General features: G+C 43.7%; 1 protein-coding gene across 1 annotated transcript in view; it reads right to left on the minus strand.

Moving 5' to 3' along the window:
- The window catches only part of ubtd2 (ubiquitin domain containing 2), a 40,196-nt gene that overhangs the window by 7,199 nt on the left and 12,815 nt on the right, over positions 1-20,182 (minus strand). The window contains exon 2 of the mRNA XM_006631694.3: positions 16,743-16,979. Within this exon, the coding sequence (XP_006631757.1) occupies positions 16,743-16,979 (237 nt within the window). The remainder of the gene's footprint in view (positions 1-16,742; positions 16,980-20,182) is intronic.

Here is a 20,182-nt window from a genome sequence, read left to right on the forward strand (position 1 = left end):
GGAGCTGTGTGTGTGTACAAGCTGCAAAGGAACAAGCAGAGGTTCAGAATACCCCTCTGAGAAGCTGGGAAAAAAACATTTCAGTTGCTGATCCTTCTTCAGGCGAGTCTTCGAAGAAACAGACTTTTTACTTTTCCACAGGGAATTAACCTCCATATGTTTTCAGTATAAAAATCCAAGCAAACCATTAAACTACCAGTTAAAAGATAAGGTCAAACAAGAGGTTTCTAAACATATCTCCATGGTGCAAAGAATCCCTGACTGTCCAAGGAAGTGAATTTCAAAGACATGGCTCCAGTCACCCACAGATTTTAAAACTGGTCTTCATCCACCCATGAAGGACTGTCTCGATTCAGTTAGACTTCAGTAAGTCTATCTTGATTTCCACAGGCTGCCAGTGTAGTGACTCCTGTACAGGTGTTAACATGCTGAAAAGATGAGATGCTGTTTAAAACCAGGTGGCAGACTTGCACATTTTATCTTGTTTTCTTCTGTAATGTCACAAAAGTCAAACCAGTGTTTCTAAATCAAGGATAATCTTAAAATAAGCAAGGTGGCAGAAAGATGCTTTTGTGATGCCTTTAACATGGGTACTAAGAGGATGAAGGTCTGTATAGTGTGTACAAAACCCTGGGACCATGCTGGTCTTGGAAACTCAGCAGTCTCAGCAGTCTCTGTAAATTACAACAGACTATTTTGCTCTGCAAAATCAGTACAAGATTATGTTAAAGCAGAGAGAGGTTCACTAAAGCAAATGCATGAGCATGAAAATTCCACGAGAACCCTGAAAACACCATGCGAGCCTGCTATTATCAGATCTTCCAATGGCATATATATTCTGTTCTTTGGAATGTTTTTTTTTAACAATAGAGCATGTGCCAATGTTTTTTTTTCTTCATTTCGTGCAGTTCAAACTCTGTCATGACCGGCAAGCTGTCCAATATTTCCACACGGTCTCACAAGTCTTCATTTCATAATCCAAAACTCATTTGGACCACGTTATTTTTAATGGACAGGGGGCTCCTGACCATGTCAGAAGATGTTAGCAGAGGTCTTCATAATTCTGAGGGACTCATCCACATGCAATACTGAGATTTAAATTCCTCTGTGCTGGGCCCAGGCTGAACACACAGACCAGAAAAAAGTGAGCAACACTAGCATTTATACATAAATGAATACCTGTGAACTAGTACAGTTTTCCCACTTGTTTTTCCACATCACGTTTTGCTTAACCTGGTGGGGATCTATTGAGTAAGCATGATAGAAAAAAAGACAGCGCTACTCCAAAGAAGCAGGGGCTGGTTCAAAGTACAAGCATGGACATTCCCAGGCTTAAATGTCTCACTTTGACAGGTTAAAAGAGCAAAAGCTCTTTGGTTTGAAACACAGAAAATTACAAGGGGACCAGATTTCAGTATCCCAAATCCTCAAAAAGTATTGTCAAAGTCAACCAAATTGTATTTCTTCGGGATCAGTAGTGAAACAAACCAGTGAACACGTGGTTAGTAGGAGGTTAGTGTGTTAGTGTGTTCTTTACACAAAGGTTTTTTGGGACTACAGAACAAGCTCCTCAAAAATTTGGTTGAATATGATGCTCTGGCTTTAAAGAAACGGATGGAGAATATCCTTGGATCGAATACCTATTTAAAACTGACAACTTGGGGCACTTTATGTACACAAACGATTGTGGGTGCCTGGGATTGTTGGCAACCCAGCCCTGTTGTTGAAACCAATGCTCTGTGCCAAACAGAAAATTTTAACACTGCCATGTTGGCCTTGTATGTCATGCAGGGCCAGACTTAGACACGTATGCAGAAACAGTATACAGTATTTATTCAGTCGGCACAGATTTCAGCTAATGACACAGAGCTGACATTTATGTCAAACAAGTGGAGCATATTACTCACTCATGCTGATCTGTGAGTAACTATACTGTTTCTTTCTTATTTCCAGTTTTTAGAAAGTAAGAATGTACAGTACCTCAGGTAACGTGCAGGGACAGTTTGCCACTAGAGGGAATCATCCTCCATTTCAAAGGGAAATATTGTTTTTTGTAGTCAAAAGAAACACACAGACCTCAATATTCAGAGACATGGTATGAGTCACTGTGTATCTGTGCAAAACACCCTCACGCTTTCTAATTAGCTCTGTCATCTGTGACTTTGGAAAGAGAGAGAAAAGTGGAAAGCCTCTTTTAAAACCTTGTTACTCGATTCCTATTTAGTCTTTGTATTAACCTCTTCAGAATGGGGGAGGACACAAAGAATCCTCTGTGTGGAACATTTCCATCGTAGTAGGTGTGGCTGTTAGCCTCCCTGCTTTCACCCATGAGACACACACTGTACAGGTATTCTGCACCTGCAGCCCCACTGCACACAGATCAGGGGAGGAGAGAGAAACTGTTCCAGACCAGAGTGGGGTTCAGTCCTCCTGCAACCCCACGGCACACAGATCAGGGGAGGAGAGAGAAACTGTACGAGACCAGAGTGGGGTTCAGTCCTCCTGCAACCCCACGGCACACAGATCAGGGGAGGAGAGAGAAACTGTACGAGACCAGAGTGGGGTTCAGTCCTCCTGCAGCCCCACGACACAGGTCAGGGGAGGAGAGAGAAATTGCTTCACCAGCATAATTAAGGGGAGACTATAGGAAAAATAGACTTAGAAGTCCAAATTGGCATTTAGCCAAGGCACTCTTATGACAAAGGAATGTCTGATAACAAAGTTGTCTGGACTTTGATGTAATGTCTCATTTGAATGACAGCACCTTCTACAGCACAGTGTCACCAGCGTGCCACTGGTTTTATGGAAATTCTGGTCATTAGGCAAGAGCACCACCTACTGGTCCGCCAAGACCAACAGCAGGCAAAACCAGGTTTTGCTTAGAGAAAAAGGGAAAACTTTTTTACTACTACTTTGGATCAGGCTGCCCAATTAATGTTAAGAAATGGGGAAAATCTTAAATTGTCTTGTGTCAATATTGTAACAAAAGTTAAAATTAACATGGTAAAGACTGTCCTTACTTAACCATTTGAATTAGCTGATCGACCTTTTTCAAACTTCACCCTGGTCTTTAAGATCAGTTGTGGGTGCCCAGAACCAAAATACTTTCTGTTGCTGACCACTGCCTTCTCCATCGGTACTCCTTGCTTGTAGAATAGCCTGCTTGATCAACTGAGACCTTTAAAAGAGATCTCATCTCCTCCGCCAAAAAGGCCTATAACTTTCCAGTATTTTAAAACTCCTCTAATTTCATATCTTCCTTAGTTATTAAGTTCCTTGACTTCTCTTTTAGCTGCTTCTTTTATGTGCAGCCCTCTGAGATTCACTGTAATTAAATGTGATATAAATAAACGTATTATTATTTTCCATCCATGAGAGACGGTCTGCAACTTCAATAGTGACACCGGGTTACGAGCAGCTATCAATCCTGGGGCCTCACCTGCTACCCGTCCTGTGGGATCAATCCCAGCAGGACCGACCGTGCACATTATGACAATGGCTGTTGTTGTGCACAGCTGACCGTGTTGATAGAGGCATCCTAGAGCCATCTGGGCAGTGGTGTCTAAGCTCTACAGAATTTACATTGATTTATGGAGACATGACTCCGGTGCAATACATTGATCAAGTCCTGGGACCTTCCTGTGGGCTCACCCTGATACGCCAACTTCACAGTCAGTGGAACCATATGGTCTTGTGCAGCAAATGTAACAACAGTATTTTCTGTCAGATGAGAATGTGATGGTTATGCTATGGAAGGATCTGGGGGACGACATGTGTCATCTGGGGCTCAGAGACCAGTGAACAGCCCCTTGCTTGTCCAGGCTCTATTGAGAGGAAATCGCCCAAGACAGCATCTGCAAGACATGCATGCAAAGCACGCAATGCACACATACAGCTCTTTTGTTTCCAGTGGAGGTCACACATGCCACTAGCCTGTGACATTCATAGTAGACCCCTGTTGATCAACTTGGTTAATAACAAACGTTAATCAGCATAATGAATTTAAAGGTCTTGTCCCTTCAACAAAATGCCACTGCCATTTGCTAGGAAAAAAAAAAGATTGTAATTTCCCTGATAACTTTGTGAATTTGTTGCAGTTACAAGTGCAATGTTTCTTTTGATGCTCAGTTTATAACATATAAAAACCAAAATGAAGTATTAATGAATCCCTGCAAGTGATATTAGTGGAGGAACCAGAATCAATTGCTATGGATATGCCCTTATAATGCTGTGTGGTTTATTTATTAAAAACAGATACCAGAGTGCTGTTTAAAATTACACATTTGGAAACTAATTAGAAGCACAATATGTGTTTATTTTTAACCCATCTATAAAAAATAACTTTTTAAGCTAATTAAATCCAACAGGGGATGTTAAGCTTAGGGGATGAGCTACTTCTGTTTTATGAGGCAGATTCTACAGAATTAAAATGATACTTCCTGAAAGTATTTAATGACCACTGTACTTGGTTTATGTAAGGCAGATGGCATAAACATTGGTAACCACAGTTAAAAAGGCAAGCCAAGTAGTCACAATAATAAGCAGATGCACCTCAGTTACAGAGAAACAATTTGAGGTTTAACAGCTCAAATACATAGAAGAATGTTAAGATCAAAAGAGCTTGACTTTGTGACAAGATCAAACAGTCCACTGTGAGGATCCAAACCTATTATTTCCCCTTTCTGCACATCCCCACCTACTGTACAACTTCAAACACTCACTCAGAGCCCGAGTATGAAAACGGACAGAAAAAATACTTGAACACGTTTTTTTTTTTAACCATTTCTTCCTAACGGCACGATACCAAATAAATTCAACCCAGTTTCAGAATTTGACCTTTCATTCTCTGGAGTAGGTGACTTTAGAAAACAATAGGTCGTTTAAAGATTATTTTATTTTTAGTTGAAAAGAAAGTCAACAAGGACGTACTTACAGTAAGAAATGTAATCAAATCTAGTTTAATATTATTATTAAAAGAACAGAACAACGGGGCCATTGCAATGATCTTTCATTAGCCAACAAAGATTTTTTAGTTGTAGACGTTTTTGCAATTTCAAGCAAAGGGAGGTTAGGGGTTTGCTGATCCTGGGATTACTGAGAGCAAGGCCACAGATCTGGTGAACAATGATCAGGGTCAAGCAGCCAGGCTTCCCTGTACACAGATGCAACTGACCGATCCAAACATTAATTTGTGGACACGCATCTGGACTATAGGATTTTAAGGTCCTCCTGCTAATGTGTCAATATTGACAATCTCACTGAGTGGTCTAGCACAAAGTTATCGTAAGAGCTTATTGCATGAGTACAGTTCAGCTGTTAATCGTATTTTTGCCGATTCAGACCTCCTTACTCTGCCGAAGACCGAGGCTGCACACAAAGAGGATCTTCGTGTCTTCGCATTCAGCACCCTGTCTGTGGAGCTCACTGCCCAGACCAAAATTAAGAGTGTCTTTGATTGTCGAAAATTCTCACCATTTACTTGAAGGACTCTCTTTTCTCTATGGCTTTTAACATATAGCTTAACGTTACTGTTGTTTTGACCATATCGATCTGTGGAGCGTCCCTTTTTCCACAGTACTGCTCTCCAGGGTTCTTGAGCAGCGCTCATAAATCAAAATGTTTTCTCACTGTCACACCTGCGTGTGATTTCAATGGGCAGCTCAGGAACGCTGCGCGAGTGGGGTCTACTCAGCTCCTGTGGGTGTGCAGGTTGGTCTGGCTATTGATCTCATAGAGAGGGCTATGTTACTACATTAATGCAATTCATCAGATAATTGGATTTTTTCTCTTCTTTCCTGCCAAGGCTAAAAGACACTATATTTGGAAAGCTGTAGTCCTGTAGTCCTCAAAGATATCTAATTGGTATAATTAGTGGCTTAACTAGAGCAATTATTTCCCCAGTTAACAGGTATTGCTAATGTTATAGAGACCTATGAAACCTCCAGGAATGTGACTCTAAAGTATTTAAGTTACTAACCTCTCATTTAAGTGATCACATATGGGGAAAATCAATATAAAGAATATTTTAGATTTGTCTGATAAAATTAGATAACTCGAGCACTCAGGCTGGAACGGAAACTGGAAGGCGCTGTGGCCCTCCAAGAACTGGGTTTGCCGACTCTGGTTTAGGCATAGATGGTCTGTACAGTATCAGGGCCAGACTTTTCTAGAAATTTAATCTGTGTTTTGGACAAAGAATGTACTACTTGCGCTGTTAAAAGGCAGAGGTGGTTGTTAGTTTGGTAAAAGGGCTTAAATAAGAATGCCATTATTAAACAGAATGAGGCCATTGAGGATTATGCAGAATTAGACCTTAAGAGGTACGCTACAAAATTAGACTCAGGTTTCACAAGGCATCTGTTATAACACTCCTGGTACGGCAGACCCGTCACAGACTGGGAAACATATCTGTGCACCATTTTATCAGCTCCTCTTCTGTATTTTAAACTTCTACTTCATGTTTTACTTGATCATAAACAGAACAGCGACTCAGGACTGACAGTTCCCCCCAAAAATCTGATTTAATTGAATAACGCGAACAGGGCAGTGTCCCTGGCACGCTGTCTTCAGCAGACGCACAAATGACGGAGTGACCCGGGAGGGCAGGCAGGCACACCTCAATGTCCTTTCTGCAGCGCCCCAGAGAGCACCAATGTGCAGTGGGTGCCCAAATGTGCACATGGACTCCCCTTGACATCACGAAGCCCGCGAGGAGTTGGCAGTGAATTTAGCTCAGAACTTGGGAGATGGCAAAACCTAATGTAAACAGAACTTGACTCATTTGAAGAATCCCACAAAAACTGTCATTCTTCAAACAAGCCCACCCATTCAAAATACATCCGTCTCCGTAACGCAGTCTGATGTTTTTGCATTACACAGAGGGATTTTTTTCGGGACCGCGTTACTTGTGTGATGCCCAGCTACCAGCGATAAAACAATGACGATGATGATGACAACATGCAGCTTAGTTTTGACGCCCTGAGTCAGTTAGTCGCTGCACTCGGTAATTATTCGTATGCAGATATGTCATGATTAAGCAGTGCAGAAGAAACGCGCGTACGCCAATTAAGGGATAAGGATTGCTTTGATCCGATGCCAGCTGTGAAGCTGAGACCTAGTATCTGGGGCAAACACATGGAAAACCAGAGACAGGCGGGGCGGCGGGGAGAGATTTAAAATTCATCTCCAACAAAGAATATACTGTAAATAAAATGAAAGAATCTAGTCACATCATTATGTTGCCTTTGTAAAAAAAAAAGATGGTTCATTTCATAACATGCACAACCTTTTTTTTTACTATACTGCAGATCGGTGTGCGCTCTTAGGCCAGGGTAAGGAGCTGCTGAAAGGAGTTATACAAAGACTCTCGCTGCAATCCCGGGAATAAAACTAGGCAGGGGAATAGGCCAGAGAGCAACAGTTACCTAGGAAAGTGACATGCTCCACAATAAGGGGAGCAGCAAGGAAAACCACACACCCAGGGCCCTGTTATCCAAGAGGTTCTGCAACAACTAAAGGACCTATGAAAAAAACTGCTGCAAAGACCTTTTCTTAAATAAGTCAATAGTAAATCAATACTGCTACACTATAGCAAGGATAGACTATTTGAAAAAAATAATTTTGAACACCTGTCTACCCATCGAAATTGATACACCCACATAAAGGCACCTAATCCAGGGTCCTGCGACTCAGAAGGGACAAGAGGGCCTTGATCCCGCCCTGCACACACATGGCCAGGAGCCCAGCTTGAAAGGTTGAAGCTCACTTGTGTTGGAGAAGAAGTTGCTCTTCTCTACCTAGAACACTTAGGAGAAATATTCCCCATTTTCAACAAGTGCTCTTAGTGAGAGCTGATTCGTCACTAATATGGTCAATTTTGCAAAAAGGAATTGGGCTCGGCAGCAGCCAGGAAGATGACAGGTTTTCTCTGGCATGAGTGGCCCTTTTTCTTCTGGGATGTTTGTTTCTGGGACCTTCCATGGCCTGGATACATGGGGCTGGAGACCAGACTGTTTGTTTCTTTGAGATGGTAAAAGAAATCATCAAGATGTTGTTTCTTTCGATCTTTTGGCATTCGGTCTTTCTCTTATCTGTTTTTGCTGTGTGCTGGTCCTTTGCTTTGGCTGACCTTTGATGATGTCCATCTGAAACAGGGGTGCGCGGCCATTCTGTTGGGGGTCTCCGCTTGTTTGATCGTTAGATGTTATTGTACACCTTTGATGGTATGGAATAATAAAACGTTGACCATGGAAAAAAGGAAAGGTTACAAAAATATTTTTTCTTAACTAATGCAATAAAATTGCTGTCTTTGACCTCTGTGTGACCTTACATGGAAATATCCTTTGATTTGCTCGTTAACCGAACACCCAGAATGCAACAGCAATGGCAGCTCACTTAGCCAAAAATTATTTTTTTAATGGATACCAGCCCTCGGTCAACTTCCTCTTTTTCAGGAAAACCCATCTTACCCCACTGAATCATGGGAAGCTCAGATTTATCAGGGAAACTTGGCTGGAACAATCAAGCGTTTAACAAACATGGGAAAAGGTTCTTCCGTGAGCCAGAGACAGCCAGTTTGGAGCAGCTCATTTGACAGGCACAACATGTTGCTGGAGAACTACTCCACGAAAAGAAATGTTTGATCTGAGAAAGTAACCCAGTTCTGTCACTCAGCCCAGAAACGTAAGTGCAAGTCTGCAGCAGAGATACTGCCATCTAATCCACTGATCTGTCCTTATAAACAGTCAAACTCCATGCATACAAGTGACAGTCCGAAAAGTGCATAAGGATGTTTTATTTCAAACTCTAGAAAAAACTACCAAATTGTAATCTGTAGTCAAAGTCAGGTAAAGGATATTTATGGCCAAATTGAATTCTGTCCCTGGAATTCCTATCCAATTTTTGCATGGAACAGACTGGCTGAAGGTGATCTGGTGAAGCACTGCTTTACCAGCAAAAACAAATCCAAAGAAATATGCAAAAAATTGTATTTGCCATTCAAAAAAACCTCCTGGGAAAGCGAAGGGCGCTGCTGGAAGAGGTGTTAGTGGGACCAGTAGGGGGCGGTCACCCTGCAGTCTGTGTGGGTCCTAATGCCCCAGTATAGTGACGGGGACACTATACTGTAAAAAGCCGCCATCCTTCGGATTAGTGTAAAACCGAGGTCCTGACTCTCTGTGGTCATTAAAAATTCCAGGGCGTTTCTCAAAAAGGGTAGAGGTATTACCCATGTGACTTGGCCAAATTTCCCATTAGTCTTTACCGATCATGGACTCCTAATAATCCCCATTTATGAACTGGCTTCATCACTGTGTTCTCCTCCCCACTGATCGTGTGGTGGTGAGACTTCTGGTGTACTATGGCTGTCTTCACATCATTGCACTAACACCTCTTCCAGGGGCAACCTTAGTTTTTCCCAGGAGATCTCCCATCCAGGTACTGATCAGGATCACACCTCCTTAGCTTCAATTGTGAGCTGCAGGGTGATTCAGCTGCTGGCTATGAGGCCATTTAAAAAAATAGATTTGAAGACAAACAGCTGTGGTGCACAAAACACAGTAAATGGAAAGTGAGTGGCACCTTTATTCATTGTTTTGACTTGGAATTTCTGTGGGGTTTACAAGGAGGCGGCCAGGCGTGCCCAGTTCCTGGCTGGGCCTCTCTCTCTCAGCGCGTGATGAGCACGCCAGGGGGCTCATTTATTATTGACGCTGCTCCCTGGCCTTGCTGCCGACAGCCCTGGGATCACAGCAGAGGCCCAGCTCCCATTATAGGGACGCAGTGAAGCCAGCTCAGGCGATTCCAGGTAAGCAGAACAGTGGAAATTTACACTTTAATTTAACAAAAAGCACTCGACATTTGAACATCAGGAGGAAAGGCCTGCCACGTGGGAACATTTCCAGACCCATCTGGCCAGGTGAAGTTGAGGGCTAATGCTTCTCTCCTCCCGGTATTTCCTCTTCCTGGAAAACGCCGTCCGAATAAGAGAACAGCCCTTACCAGCATCTCCTCACAGTTCATTTGCTGGTTTTTATCTCAAGCGATGTCTGTTTGCGCCCGTTCACCCAACTGGGTATTTTCCTGGAGCAAGGACGCGGCCACTCCAGCATCGGGCTGGACCCGTGTCCCAGCAGCCTTTGCTGACACTGCCCCAGCAAGCCCACGAGGCAGACGTCACAGAGTGCGAGCACCCCGGCCAGCTTGAGGCTTTTCAGAGGGCTGCCTGTCCTCGGAGGTGATGAAGAAAGTAAGTAATTCATTCTTACTTCCTAGGCTTATAACCAAACGCTGCTCCCCGCTAGCACTAGGGACATTTCCGGATTAACCAGAATCCGGACTGTCGGGATGAGCAGACAGGCTCTGCGCGGTGTACGGAGCCAGCCTGCCCTTGCCTGACCCGCTCACCGAGCTCCGGTTGCTCGTCATGCGATTCTAACCAGGCAGATTGCATGTCTGCCGCTCACCCCCGCGGGCCCTTCAGCCAAGAAGTTGCCTTTGTGGCTCCGCCGCGCCCCCGCGTGCTGGAGTGAGGACCGGGGCCGGCCGGGAGGGAGCGGCACAGCCTTCTGAAGGACGGGCCCGAGGTTCCCGAGTGCCTGCTTGCAACGGTGGAGGAATGGGGGGTAAAAAAGCCTGGAAAAGGTCTTTACAGCCAAGCCGCCTCAACATCTGTACGCGAGGCTTAAGGAACATTGTGTGGAGCTGCAAGAACGCAACGCAAGCGTGTCAGCAGAGGCACGGGTGATGAGCACAACTAGCGCACGCACGTCTGAGCGTTCCGTCCCTCTGCTCGCACGAGGGCTGTGATGGCACGTCCTGATGGTCAGGCCCAGGCTAGGACAATTCATGCCGGATTGCCTGCTCTCAAAACTATGCAATACTATGGGGTCTGTCTGAAGCTATTTATACACACGGAGAGAAATATATTACGTTCTCTCGTAACCCGAGTATTAAGCTCCATCTTTGTACAGAAGATGCACGCTTCATCTAAGCCTTTAAAGCATGAGATATTCCCTTTATTGATCTTAAAGACAGCCTGAAAAGCTTTTTCAAAGGCCTTGTTGTACTGTGCAATTATACCACATCCATGCCTTGCTAATGCAGCTCTAAGAAACTATCGAGCTCTTGCAAGCATCCTTTTTTACAAAAGAGAAGAGAAATAAACAGATAGCGAAGATGCCAGCATATTAATTAGAAGCCTGCGTCTGCTTTCTAATGAAAAAAAGCTCAACTCTACTTGAGCTCCTTAAGAACATTTTAGAACGTTCCTGCTGGGGACTGACCTGCCTGAACCAGCCTGCGAGCACTCATTTTAGAATTATAATTTGACGGAAACTTTATTTTAACTGGCGAGACAAAAGGATCACAGTGCCGGATTACAAAGACAATCTGCAATTAATAATAATAATAATAATAATTGCTTACACTTATTTAGCGCTTTTCTGGACACTCCACTCAAAGCGCTTTACAGGTAATGGGGACTCCCCTCCACCACCACCAATGTGCAGCATCCACCTGGATGATGCGACGGCAGCCATAGTGCGCCAGAACGCTCACCACACATCAGCTATCAGTGGGGAGGAGAGCAGAGTAATGAAGCCAATTCTTTCCAAGACAAGCCTGCAGCTCCGGACATGCATCAGGCCTATTCAATCATATTACATACTGTATACTGTCCATTACTGTTCACCTGTTTATCTTCATGCCCATGTATGACATGCACACTTTTTCAGAACCTGGAGCTCAGTGTAAAATGATTCATTAGTATGAACCAGTGCACAAAGCAGTGGATGTAACTCTATCACCCCTGCTATGGCAGAGATTAGAAGCCAAACAATGAGAATCACATTATACTTCATAAATGTGTGGTGAGTGTTCTCAGTACAAAATATCACACACGTCTCACCACACGGTTTTAAAGGAATTTTAGTCCTCCCCCCCCCCCCACACAACAAACAGAAATCTCAGCTTGTTTTAGGCTCATGTTTAGCTTGGACAGGTAGGCGAAAGGCCCGAATCAGAGATTAACACACCAGGCTTTAGCAGACCAGAACCACAAAGAGCGCTGACTCGCTTTCTACAGACTAGCAGTACCGAAGAGCCTTTGCAGCTAATTTGCAAGTAAAAATGAAACCAATGGAGAGGAAAGAGTGAAGAAAAAACACCAATACGTTAAATTGATGCAGGGTAAAGAAAAAATATTAAAAAATACAAGTTTATGCATTTGTCGGACACATTTTAATTGCAACAACAGCCAGAAAGAAAGCTAAAAGCACATCCCAGTGCCCTGGTTTATTTTTTTCCTTGCCACAAACACCTCTAATCCATTGATTTTATCTTACACTGCTGGTGGCTGATCTTTTAAGAAAGTCTGGTTTTGGCTGTGCAGATTTAATCTGCACAGAATCCCGGGGGCAAAATCTTCTATCTCCTGTGAGGCCACTGTATCTTGACTGTTTTTTAAATACTGTCCTCTAATCATTTCAAATTCCGAGAGGTTAAATGAGGGAACAAAATAGTTCTCTCCGAAATAAACACACAGAAAAACCTACCTTTCCTAGGTATTCTCCTGCAAAATCTAAAGACTGTAGACCCAGCCTCCCCTGTGCAGGAGACAAGGAGAACGCACGTGTGCACAGTGTCTATAATAATAAACGTTATTTTATATAGCGCCTTTAAAGGTGGCTTCTCAAAGCGCTTTACAGAATGACAACAACAATAAATAAAAGAGAATACACAAGATAAAACACAATTACAATACACAGAGGAGACCGTGGATGGTGGTACCAAGTATAGTAGGAGCAGAGGGGTGAAGAATGCAACCAGTTCAGTAAAGGCTTTTCTAAAGAAGAGGGTTTTGAGTCTGGATTTGAAGGAGTTTAGAAAAGGTGACTCTCTGATATCCTTGGGGAGACAGTTCCAGAGCTTGGGGGCATAACAGGAGAAGGCCCTGTCACCCATACAATGTAGACGGGATTGGGGGACAGTTAGGAGACCAGAGTTAGAAGAGTGAAGGTTGCGAGGTGGGGAGTAGGGCAATAATAGTTCAGGAAGGTACTGAGGTGTCAAGCCATGCAGAGCCTTATACAGTAGGTGAGCATGAGGATTTTAAAGTCCACACGAAATTTGACAGGAAGCCAGTGCAAGGACTCTAGGATAGGAGTAATGTGAACACTTGCACTAGACCTGGTTAGGATTCTGACTGCTGAATTTTGGATATACTGCAGTTTCTTCAGAGTAGATTTAGATGCCCCAGCGAGTAGAGCATTACAGTAGTCAATTCGGGAGAACACAAATGTGTTGATCAGCTTTTCAGCCACAGTCAGGGATAACATAGGGCGTAGTCTAGCAATATTTCTGAGGTGAAAAAAAATGTTTTTGACAATATGCTGCACATATGGGTCGAATATTAAGCCAGAATTGAATATCACCCCAAGGTTTTTTAATTTAGACTATGGGAAGCTTTTCACACCTCCTACAAATTCAAAAGGCAAATGCCCAAGTAGGTCCAAGGTTATTTTTGTCCATCTAGAGGTGCTGACAATGAAATTGAACCTGATGAATTATTTTCCCAGGAACCCCCCCCATCTTAAATAATGCCATCTCCACATCTCCACAACCATGCCTCTCTGGACGAAGAGTAAGTGGCACAGGGGCCATGACAAACTTGTATGTGCTGGCTGCACCCTGCTGCTAATGGGGTTGGATGCACACACAGGTGGGTTGTTCGCGGCAGAACCGCTTCGCACCTTAGAACTGTAGTTGCACAGCCGCGCCACTGTATGGCGCCAGTAAGTCAATGGATTGCTCTGTCTGCAACTGCTCTGGACTGGAAAGAGGCTTACCTCTTAGTGAGGCAGAAGTAGAAAGATAAGCAATTCAGTCTGATAGCAATGCAATGCTCATTTTTACCACTCTTGGTCAAGACACCCAAGAGTTCACCCAAGAGTGTTTTGTTTAGTGGTTTGCGGGAGGGTACAACAGAAAAGGCTGCAAAAGACGAAATACACTGCGATGCACCACATCCTGACAATCAAATAAAAAAAACTTGAGCTCCAAGTACCAGCTGCTTCACATAAAGCAAGTAAAAATATATAGAAAGTATCTAAAAGCTCTGTTTATAAACATGCACAGTGAACAAAGGAGCCTGCTACTTGAGGTAGAGAGCACAACATCCCAAAGGAGCTCTGAAGCCATGGGTCCGAGCACACACGGAGCACTTGTGCAACAGCCGATTCGTGATGCGGCACTGAGCAAGCTCAGACGTTAAAAGATGCCAGTGTAGGTAGGGCCCTGGAACACAAGCAAAATGATTCTGCATCCTGTTTCTTGAGTTGCAGGAAGCCATGGGAGATGAGATGAATGGGGCTGCTGTGGCTGTGGATTTGAACTCATGGTGTATAAAGCAGTGGTGGGGATGGGTAGCAGAGGGAGTCGTGTTTGCTAGTCCACTTAACGCTACAGAAAGCAGGGCCCTGTGGCTTTAGAACGGAACTACTTCACTTTGATTGCAGAGGTTTGGCTAAAGGAAGCCTGAAAATGGAGCTTTCGGCAAGTCCAGCAAGAATAGGGATACACTGGTCTTATAGAGCTAATGAAGGAAACCTACATGCCCTGCTTTTATTCAATCCAAACATGGACAACAGATGCCAAAACCTGCATCTACAATCCAGACCGGAACAGAACAGATCCCAGAAAGTCAGCAGGACACGAGACTCCCTTCACACCACAGACTGAATTTCAAGGAACGCGGTCTAGGGAGAAAGACTCTGAGTGGCAGAACGCTTGAAACGTGGGAAAAAAAAACAGGAAAAGAAAAGATTGTGGCTGATGCTTCCAAAAAAGCAGCTCAGTAGCATGAAGGGTGTAGCACTATATCACATGTGCATGTTGCGTTGCTGCAGAATCACTACTGACAGGTGACTGTGCTTTGATTCAGCACAATTACAATGGGAAGCTTACGTGCTCAAAGTCCTACAATGCTCTCCCTGGTCAAGACTACAGACCTACAGCTGGGATGGCGAGAGCAATTAGCGTAGCACCACAGCAACACTCTCATGACCCTACTCTTCGCACCTCTATATGTGGAGGGATAATGGAGATGAATGCTGCTCAACAGGTAGACCTTTAGAAAGCATCAGAGCCAACGGGACTGTGCAATGAGATGGTTCCCTAACTCTGCAGCTGATGAAATGACTCCGATCCCAAGGCATGAATCATCACCACCTGCACTGAGTGCTTGAACAGGCAGAGCGATATGCAGGGATTTCATATTCAGCCAGTTAAAAAAAAAAAAGACAAGGGTCAAAGCTACACCGCTTACAAAAAACTGTTAATAGGCGGACACTCTTCATGAGGTTTTTAAAAGATGGAGTACAAAGCATGGAGGATATTGTAGGCTGCCATGTTGTCTCAAGCACTGACCTGCTGTTAACCCCAGTTTAGTTGCTACGGCTGCTGCTTAAAACTCCCATTGCTCACTGGAGTTTATGCAGCTCCTCTGTGAAGAGAACAAATCAAATTCTAATGGATTTTAGAGAGTCTGACTCACTCCATCTGGGGTGCCTGTGTTGGGGAACCAGTAGAGACAGTACATGCAAACAGTTCTTGGAACTGCTTTTTTAAAGTTTTTAAAGAAGACTGACAAAAAGGCAGTCAAGATACTACAACTAAAAAAATAGCACTGGGCACACAGAATTGCTCAAGAATTGCTTATGCAGCTCATGTTGGTCTGCAGTTTCTGACAGTTTGAGCATGTCTTGCTTTGGTAATTTGTTTTCCACAGGTTCTGTTAAACTGACTCTCCAGGAACTCCGATGTTTCAGTTCTAGAGTGACTGAAACGCCAGAGACCCAGTCTGTAAAAAAAAACAACAACAACACTGCGATCTTATTAACCTGTCTGGTTCAAAGAACGGGTGAATTTATCATGTCCTGACTCACGGCACCTTAAGTGGATGCCTAATAGCTTGCTGCACTTTTAATTAGCTCTGTCACAGACCGCTGCACGAACAGCAAATATTCAGCAAGCAGAATGGCATCTTTAAACCCCCCTCTTCTTTCACCTCCAGCCCATTACTGCTCGTGTCAAATTCCTCAGCACCCTGTTGCCACTTCATCTTTCGGATGAATTACACTCCTGCATGGCACAGAAATAACTTTCTGATGTACATTTTTCTTTTACTTTGCCCAGTGGCCTGTAGCTGCACCATGAACAATAAAGTGAATCTGCCCATCTGGTCACTTCTTTCTTGCTCCAGGCTCTAATTTTCAGTGAAAAAAAAGAGTCAGGGGCCACAAGTGGAAACTACGTGGCAGTGCATTTAAAACTGAGAACAGGAGACTCTTCTGTACACAAAGGGGTGCAGGAGTGTGGAACAAGTTTGCTCTCGTGTGGATGAAAGCGACACCCTGGTTTCTTTCAAGAGACAGCTGGGTGAGATCCTCCACTCAGGACAGGAGGCATTTCTTCACACAAAGGGGTGTGGAACAAGCTGCCTGGCCATGTTGTTGAAGCCGATATGCTGATTTCTTTCAAATCAATTAACTACTAACTACCAAACAGGCCAGTTAGGCCAAATGACCTCCTCCACTGTTTTTAACGTTCCTGCGTTTGGCAACGCAAGCTTCACTGAGGGCCACAACGACCGCCCTTTGTCCATCAGCCGCTGCAATGACGGAGCAGTAGGGTGGGGGGGGGGGGGCGTTGGGGGGACCTGCACAAGAGGCAGCCCACCGACCTACCGTGCGGTAAAGTTATACTCGCGCCGTCGATGATGGCCTGGGCCAGCTCATGATCGTTGCTTTCGAAAGCGTGGGCCGCGGCCTTGAGGGCGTCCCAGATCTCCTTGCGCCCCTCGAAGGCGGGCGCCGTGTCCCAGAACTCATCCCGTTTGCTGCGGAGCTGCCCATCTGTCATCGGGTAATCACTCTTCCATTTGGGCTTGTCCTTCTTCAGGGGCTGATTCCGGCCCAGAGCCACTGGGAAGGGGAGAGGAGGAGTCACAAAAAGGCAAAACAACGAGACCGCTTGTTTGCTTCCCATAAAAATAACGAGCATCAGATTTGGAGAACATAAAAACTTCATAAACCTAAGCCAACCCTTGTACTTTCTGTGGCTTTTGAACATGTCAGTGCTGACAGTTTTTATGAAGCAGGTCCACTTATCCTGCATATCCTGAAACTGTGAAGGCAGTCCAAAAAAAAGGTTAGCAATAAAGACAACAGAAGGAGAAAGAAAGCATATATACAGTATACAGTATATAACGGCTCTTGGCAGAGAACGATCAAAAACTAAAAGCAGCTGAATAAAAGAGTGTGATGAATGGCACGCACAGGGTAAAATGACATTAGAAAGGCCAAGGGTGGCACAGAAAAGAGCACTGCAATGGAGGCTGAAAGAAATCTTTTTCTAGCTCGGTGCTGTAACAGTGAAGGATGAAGTAAAGCAACTTGGATACAGTAATGGGAAACATCCTGCACATGAGAAGGACGAGGCTGTTAAATGAATAGTTCACTCAGGTGTTTCACACAAAAGACACTGAGGACATGCCACAGGCAAAGCAAAGAGAATTCTGCATTTCACAATATGAGCACAGAGGAGGCATTGATGTTGCGCATGTTAGAAATACTACATCACCAGGGCCTGATGGTATTTTCATAACTGTGTTAAAAGAAATGAGAGAGGTTGTTTATAGACTGTTAATACAACATTCATTCAGGACAGGAGTAATACTCTTTGACTGGGCAAACAGATCACCCACAGCAGACATCAACAAAAAGACTGGCCAAACCAAGACAATTAAATATATGTCAATATACCAATGCTAACTACTGCACCACCCTGCCACCCCCCGCAGCCCACATTTCTGACCCTCTTATGTCCTTAATAACACAATGTTATGATCACAAACACAACTCATAATCTTGATAATGCTCTTGTGAATATCTCATCAGTCCATGATCTAAAGAAGCCAACATGCTTTTGCTTGATAAGCAGAAGTCCCTAAAAATGTATACAAAGGGGCATAAGAAACAAAGAAAACACTGTGCGTTTTGGATGTCGGGGAGGGCCAGAAAGCAGCATGTTAAAAAGGCAACCTCAGCCCTGCAGAGAGTCACGGAGGATTTCCTCCTTCCCAATCCCAATCCCAGCAGCTGCAGACCTAGTACAGGCCTGCCTGTCTGTGAGGCAGGGGCTGGGAGCCGGCTGTCTCCAAGCCTGCCCTGGAGATTGGCGTGATACACGGCAAAGATTTCTACAGCAGAGTCCCACAGGACACACTGATATACATACCATCTGTCTGCACCTATGGAGCCACTCTGCAGACTTCCCCTTCTGCGGCAGGACTAGAATTACTTAAAGTGTTCTATAAAAGGAGCGACTCCATTACCTGTTATAAGGCAGTCCTAATGCACAGTTAGTGAAATCTCCTGTGAGAAAAATCCCTAATTATAAACCAATCTAATAATATTTAAAAGATACGTTTAATCGTTAACTGTGCATTTGTAACATAATCATGACTAAAACCCCCCTTCAAATACATAGTGTGAGAATTAACTGGTTTAAGATTCTATAGAAGCACAATGTGCAAGTACAATCCAGAAGTATTAGGACCACAAAAGTAAAAACATATCACTGTACTGCAGTCAAAAAATGTGTAATTTTGATCAGGAAATTAATATGAATGATAACTACAATACAATAGGTCTTATATTGGGGCTATTCCAGGCATCCACTCGATCACATACTTTGTGTTCAATCTAGTGGCCAAAGGTATTACGGCACGTTGCCTTTAAAAGTTTCAGAATGTAAAAGTTTGGTTGCACATCCCTTTAAGGCAATCACTACCCAAAGTGTACAACCCATTAAACTCAACAAACTCTTTCTGCAATCATTTGAAATGTTTGCGGCAGCCACCTCTGAGATCTTGCCTTTTCTTGGAGTGTTCCGACTTCAGTTTCTTTCTCCAGCATGCAAAACGCAGACTTGATTGGATTTGAGTCTGGAAATTGACTTGGCCAGTTGAAGATTTCCTACTTTTTTCTCCTGATTGAACTCTTTTGTTGCACTGTCCATTTCTACTAAAAGTATTTTCCCCATTTAGTGTAAATCATGCAGAAATCTCATTTCTCTTATCTTGAGCAGTAGCAAAATACAGGGGAAGTTCAGATGAAATTGAGAGCAATAGTCATATTATCAGCTGCAACCACGTATAAGTTAAAGCAAAATAAATGTACAAGATTAATGAAAAGTGCCTGATTAAGACTGAAGGTGATTTGAGTTCTTACTCAAACAACAAATTCAATTAAACAATTAAGATCAGGATTGGCATGAAAACCCTCAGTCCCTCAGTCTTCAAAGACTGGCATTGCTTGTTTCCGAGTTAAATGATTAATACATTTCTTACGGCTCACTGACCTCTATGTGCAGAGAAGGTATATCCAATGAATTTATTGAGTGGACAGGATGCATGATTTAATTTAGTTTCCACTCCAGCCTTACTTTTCTAAGAAAAACCAGGATGTGAGCAAGGGCTGGAAATTAGATTCCAGGTACACAGCAGGTTGATCCCATTTCAGGCTTTTACAATCAGCAAGGTCTTTTACAATCAGCCTAACTTTAGCTCCGGATTTTAGCCAATGCGAATTTTCTCAAAATAAGGCTACAGGAATAAAATATCCAGTGCTCGGAGTTGGCTTACATGCTAGCAGTGTTGAAGCCAACGGCGATGCAGCTGGTGCTGTGAAACTGGGGCCCCACCGCGGAGAGGCACCCACAGGTGTCCCAGCCAGGTGTTAGAAACTCAAACTCTGGGTACCTCAAAAAACAAAATTAGATTCACTTGACACTTGAGTACCAAACTACCAAACTCACAAGATGGGCTGAGTCCCCCCCATCTATACTTTCTTATGTTCCAAGTATGGGCCCAACCTTTAACTCAAGGCACCACGCCTAAAGTTAAACATGAAGCATTTAAGAAAAATAGTTGCTATTCTGATTATTTGAATTCACTCGTATTTACAGTAATAATAATGAAAGTCTGCCCTGCTCACAGGACTTTCTCTACCCTCATCAAAACTTGTTTAATGAAGTAATTAAATTGATATGACTGTGGATGACGGACTGGAGGAAAATGGCTAGCTCAGGCTCTCTGTGCCTCTGTGGTCAAGGATACAAAATA

Source organism: Lepisosteus oculatus, chromosome 11, assembly GCF_040954835.1.
Source record: "Lepisosteus oculatus isolate fLepOcu1 chromosome 11, fLepOcu1.hap2, whole genome shotgun sequence".
Lineage (NCBI taxonomy): Eukaryota > Metazoa > Chordata > Actinopteri > Semionotiformes > Lepisosteidae > Lepisosteus > Lepisosteus oculatus.